Source organism: Canis aureus, chromosome 6 (genome assembly GCF_053574225.1).
Source record: "Canis aureus isolate CA01 chromosome 6, VMU_Caureus_v.1.0, whole genome shotgun sequence".
Lineage (NCBI taxonomy): Eukaryota > Metazoa > Chordata > Mammalia > Carnivora > Canidae > Canis > Canis aureus.
Window position 1 is genome coordinate 74,697,871 of NC_135616.1, and position 6,000 is coordinate 74,703,870.

Genomic DNA, 6,000 nt, shown 5'->3' on the forward strand with positions numbered 1-6,000 from the left:
GTAAAAGGTACTTCAAGAGTTTGTTAACATGTTCCAGGTCAGGAACTGGCCAAGAGTCCAGGGATGGTCTAGCAGAAGCAAAAGTCAGGAGAGGTGTACGGGCAAAGTAGAGCAAAGGACATGGGGGGTGGGGGGGATAGTCAGGCAAGAAGGTGAATCGTGCATTCATGATTGGAGGCAATGGGGAATCGGGATGTTAAGATGGGATCCAACTACAAAAAGCTTGGAAGGCTGAAGACATTTGATTTTTTTTTTTTTAATCCCACAGGCAGTAGGAAGCAAAAGAGTGGAGTAATGAAAAACCATATTTTAAACTTTTGGTTTTCACCATTAGCAAGTTAAAGGCTGGTATCAAGAGTGACCTTTAAGAGACGAGGTTGTGACACAGGTAATCATAATGCTCACGATTAGAATATTGGTGTAAGAATGCTACGGCAAAAGACAGAAGCACATTAGCTGGAACAGCTGACAAGCAGACCCGGGCATCCACGTGTCCGGAATTCAATGACCAGAGGATGAGCGCTGCACGCTTGTGCTGAGAGGCGCTGGCAGGGCTGGGCAAGAGCCTGATTTTCAATTGATAACATCAGCTCTAAAACGTGGAAACGGAATGCTGATTCAGGTCTGGAGCTGTGCCAGGCAGAGAGGATGGAGAAATTTGTGAACCTGCACTTGTTCCAAAGGAGTGAAATCGGGAGGAAAGGGAGATGAAGATGCTGGTCCAGGGAAAAATGTTCAGCTCCGGGTCAGGAGAGATCTGGATGGGAGGAAGCACAGTGTAATAGAACCAAAGTACCCAGTGGCCCCTTAACAAGCCGAGGTGATTATACTTAAATGTGGGCTCCGCAAAAACGAATCTAAACAGTAGTCTTATGACTAATACTTAGTAGTCACAAGTAACACCTAAGGCTCATTTGCCTAAATTCATCTCATATTCATAAGGTGGTAGTGCCGCTTTCCGCCAGCTCCACCTCACAGAGGAGAAACCAAGGGTCAGGGGGCTGGAAGACTTGCCAAGAGTCACCCAGTTACTGAGGTCTGCTGACCGTAAACTTCTCAACTAGGAATTCACTGTACCCTGGAGATAATTGGAAAGTCAGATCCATGTTGTGGCCAAGAGACTCTAACCTTAACAAACTACTCTGCTTCTCTAAAATCAAGCCAATCTGGGGGTGGGTGGAGATGGGGGCAGGGCTGTTAATAAACGTTGAAGGAGATCTTCTGGAGCCCTTACCGTTAAAGATCAACACGACCACGACCGTAGTTCTAATTCACAGACCAACTTTTCTCAATAGCTCCGGGTGTTTTATCATCTAGAATCTCTTTACCAGCATCACATCAAAGTGCAAAAAACCCTGAGAACCGCGCCTGGGAACCGGGCATGATTCTTATTCGGGGGAAGGCAGCGGGAGGCCTCTGCACACCTCGCAGGTGGGTGTGGGTTCCCGGGGCAGCCCTAGCGCTTGCAGACCTCGGGGAGGGTGGGGAGCACCTGCCGGCGCCCCGGGCGCAGATGGAGCGGCCCCGGCCCCCCGAGCAGCGAGTGCGCACGTTCAGGACCAGGAAATCGTGCTGGTGGGGGGCCGGGGGGGGTGTCCCCCAGAGCAATTGGGGGGCTGTAAAGCATCCGGCACCGACCCCACCTTCTCGCTTATTCGCTCCGCTTGGCACAGAGGCCGGCCCTGCCCCAGACGCGTCCCTACCTCCGTGCTCCGCGAGGACCCCCGGCGCGATGAGAGCCAAGGAGACGCAGAGCAGGCCGGCGGAGCCCATGCCCGTGCAGCCCGCAGCGCCGCACCACCGGCTGCAGCAGGCGGCAGCTGCGCCCCGCACCGGGAGGGGCCTTAAATAGAGTCCGGCACCACGTGCCGGCTGGGCGCGCACACCTGCGGCGGCCCCGGGGGCGGGCCGGGGGGCGGGGGGCGGGGGGGCCGGGACCCGGTCCTTGGCTCAGGCTCCAGCCCTGGGGCTGCGGCTTCCCGACTCCTTCCCCCGCGCCAGGCAGTGCATCCAGGCCTGCCTCTCTGCAGAAATGAAACGGGTTTCACAAACTAGTCCTCACTCCTCTTACTAATGTGTAATGCCCTCTTTATTCTATTCTATTCTATTCTATTCTATTCTATTCTATTCTATTCTATTCTTTCTATTCTATTCTTTCTATTCTATTCATTCTATTCTATTCTATTCCATTCCACTCCATTCTCCTTTTATTTTATAAATTTATTTTTTATTGGTGTTCAATTTGCCCACATATAGAATAACACCCAGTGCTCATCCCCTCAAGTGCCCCCCTCAGTGCCCGTCACCCAGTCACCCCCACCCCCCGCCCTCCTCCCCTTCCACCACCCCTAGTTCGTTTCCCAGAGTTAGGAGTCTCTCATGTTCTGTCTCCCTCACTGATATTTCCCACTCGTTTTTTTTCCTTTCCCCTTTATTCCCTTTCACTATTTTTTATATTCCCCAAATGAATGAGACCATATAATGTTTGTGCTTCTCCGATTGACTTATTTCACTCAGCATAATACCCTCCAGGTCCATCCACGTCGAAGCAACATTCCATTCTCTTTTATTCTCTTCTTTTTTTAATTTCTTTTATTTTTTTATTTTTTAAGATTTTATTTATTTTTTTATTTTTTTATAATAAATTTATTTTTTATTGGTGTTCAATTTGCCGACATACAGAATAACACCCATGCTCATCCCGTCAAGTGCCCCCCTCAGTGCCCATCACCCATTCACCCCCACCCCCTGCCCTCCTCCCCTTCCACCACCCCTAGTTCGTTCTCTCTTCTATTCTCTCTTCTATTCTCTATCCTATCCTATCCTATCCTATCCTACTCTACTCTACTCTACTCTATTCCATCCTAAAATTCTCATTTGGATCCACTGAATTCATTTCAAAAGCTATTAATATTTCAACTCCTCAGTTTAAAGAAACAGTTCACTTAGGAAATTTTTTTTTTTTTTACTTAGGAAATTTATAAATAGCAACCACCTCTGCTCTTTGCTTTAAAGATTTTATTACTTTTTAAAAAAGGTTTTATTTATTTATTCATGATACACATAGAGAGAGAGAGAGAGAGGCAGAGACACAGGCAGAGGGAGAAGCAGGCTCCATGCAGGGAGCCTGGTGTGGGACTTGATTCCGGGACTCCAGGATCGCACCCTGGGCCAAAGGCAGGCGCTAAACTGCTGAGCCACTCAGGGATCCCCTTATTACTTTTTTAATTTGAGAGAGAGCACAAGTCAGAGGAATGGCAGGCAGAGGGAGAGGGAGAAGCAGGCTCCCCACTAAGCAGGGAGCCCTACACAGGGCTCCATCCCAGGGCCTTGGGAGGGTGACCCCAGCCAAAGGCAGCTGCTTAACCCACAGAGCCACCCAGGTGCCCCTAATCACCTCTGCTCTTATGTCCTTTTTTATTTTTTGAAGCGATTTCTACAGAAAGTTTCGAGAACAGTGCAAAGAATTTCCATATATCCATCATCCAGATTACCCAATGTTAACATTTCACCGTATTTTCTTCTTTCTAGAGAGAGACATAGAGACAGATAGCTATAGGTATAATTATATATATATATATATATATATATATATATTCACATATATATGATTATATAATTGTAATTATACAATTGTTACTTTTTAAAAAAGATTTTATTTATTCATTCATGGGAGACACAGAGAGAGAGAGAGAGAGGCAGAGATACAGGCAGAGGGAGAAGCAGGTTCCAAGCAGGGAGCCCGATGCGGTACTCGATCCCAGGACTCCAGGATCACGCCCTGGGCGGAAGGCAAGCACTAAACCCCTGAGCCACCCAGGGATCCCCCACATACTAGTAATTTTATTCTTCAAAATTTTTTTGACTAGCTGGTGTTCTTTGGAGATGAAATTGTGTCCATAGAAACTGGAAAATACGTCCAGCTTTTCTTTGAACATGGTCTCCCCTCATGACACTGCTCCCTACTGACTTTAGATCCTTTCAGCTCATAAAGCTAGATTATACCAGATGAAATGAGCTTGGAAATGCAATTCCCAGGGCCAATTGCAATGAAAACTTGCATTGGAACCACCTATCATTTTCAGACACTGATGGATACAAAGTTTTCCTTTTGTAGGAGAGTGTGCCTGTCTTTTTTCACTGATCATAATAAGTCTCAACAAAAGGGGTTTTCATTTTTATTATTTTATATTCAAAAAAAGTAAAACATTAAAATATGTACTTCATAAAACCCAAAAACTGTAAAGTGAAAATGACTTGTTAGGGATTTCCAAACTGTTATCAAGTAAATATTTGACAATAAAGATTTCCAGAAATGAAAAAAAAAATCTGTTAAGGATAAATAACCGTTGATGGGGGAAAAAAGCTAAACTGGAGGAGAAAAAGGTGATTCCAAATCAAAATATTCCAAGGCTTATAGCCAACATGCTAATGTCATTTACAGAGTAGTTTTATATTTATTCTCTTTGGCCAGGTCTCTTGGGTCCTTTCTCTGGATAAATATCTTTAATTAGTAAAGTGATTAAAAATGAAAACAAGGCCACTAACGTGACTACTATCTTAAGGGCTTTGAACCAATTGGGATGATGTCGCAAGAGAAGAAGTTCAATGTGTAATGCTATCCCCAAACCTATTATTACTGTGACTATAGCTTCACTGAGTCTTTCAGAAATAAGGAAGGCAAACCATGAGAACACAACAGGAGCTGTACTATTAGCTAACTTGAAGAAATCTGGTTTGGCTGCACTACCTTCTGGCAGAGCAAAACCCCATCTGATCCCTCCCAAGAGAGATAGGAGACTGGCTCCATAAGCCTTCTGAGTGAAAGCTAATAAGGGGATGTAGGTCTTTGTCATCACCATGACCACTGGTGGAACAACAAAGGGGATTAGTCCTGCCAGAGTTATGTATGATGCTGGCTTTGGGCTGTCAAGCAGGTAAGTGATGGTGATTGGGGGCTTGGCTGGAAGTACTTCTTGCTTCTGCTTCTTCTTAAAGCTGCATGGGGAATATGATAGTACTGTGTCGTCCTCATATACACTGGAAATGATGAGAAAAACCAAGTCCTTGGAAACAAAGGGGAAAAGTTCTGCTGGGGACATGTCTTGAGAGAAAGTGTTTCTATTCTGCTGACCTACTTGGACTGGGAAAGGGTACTTCAGCATCTTTGAAGATGCTTGAGAAAACTTCTGGATGAAATGAAGCATACTGGGTACTACTGAAAGTCTTGTTCGGAAGATGCCAGGCAGTTCTGATTAATGCATTTTTACAGCTAGGTGGGGGAGCAGTGTCGAACCAGGAGATGGAAAACTGGGCTGCCAATTGTTACTTTGGAACTGAGATAAGATATAGTCACAATACTTCTCCTCTAAATACTTGGTGTATTTCCTAAAAACAAGGACATTCTCTTGCACAACTACAGTACAATGAACAAGAACAGGAAACAAACACCGAAATATTATCTAAGTGACAGGTTACACTCAAATTTCTCCAGTCATTTCAATAATTTTTATTACTACAATCTCTCTCTCTCTGTCTCTCTCTCTTCTCTCTCTCTCTCTCTCTCTCTTCCTTTCATTTTTCTGGTCCAGGATCATTCAAGGATCACACATTACATTTGATTGTTATGCCTTTTTCCTCCTCATTTATCTGGAAAAGATGCTTGGTCCTTTTTATGTCTTTCATGACCTTGACATTTTTGAAGAGTGCACAGCAAGTATTTTTACAGAATGACTTAAATTAGTTATCTATTGCATAGTAACAAATTACCCTAAACTTAGTGATTCAAAGCAAGAATAAATATTTGTGATCTCACACAGTGTGTGGTAGGAATTTGAGAGCAGCTTAGCTAAGTGGTTCTGGCTTGGGATCTCTTGAGGTTGCATTCCAAATATCAGCCAGAAGTGCAGTTATCTGAAGCCTAGACTGGTACTGGAGGATGTCCATCTCTAAGAGGGCTCACTCATGGCTGTTGGCTGGAGACCTCCTAGCCCCAACATG

The 6,000-nt window shown here is 44.9% G+C and overlaps 1 protein-coding gene and 1 pseudogene across 3 annotated transcripts in view; both read right to left on the reverse strand.

Annotated features, from left to right (window-relative positions):
• CR2 (complement C3d receptor 2) overlaps positions 1-1,836 on the reverse strand; it is a 32,523-nt gene extending 30,687 nt beyond the window's left edge. For all 3 annotated transcript variants that reach the window (XM_077902264.1, XM_077902263.1, XM_077902262.1), the window contains exon 1: positions 1,704-1,836. In XM_077902264.1, the coding sequence (XP_077758390.1) occupies positions 1,704-1,773 (70 nt within the window). In that variant the 5' untranslated portion in view covers positions 1,774-1,836. The remainder of the gene's footprint in view (positions 1-1,703) is intronic.
• A 2,621-nt stretch (positions 1,837-4,457) lies between these two features.
• Positions 4,458-5,313, reverse strand: LOC144316575 (transmembrane protein 69 pseudogene; annotated as a pseudogene).
• Between the last annotated feature and the right edge of the window lie 687 nt (positions 5,314-6,000).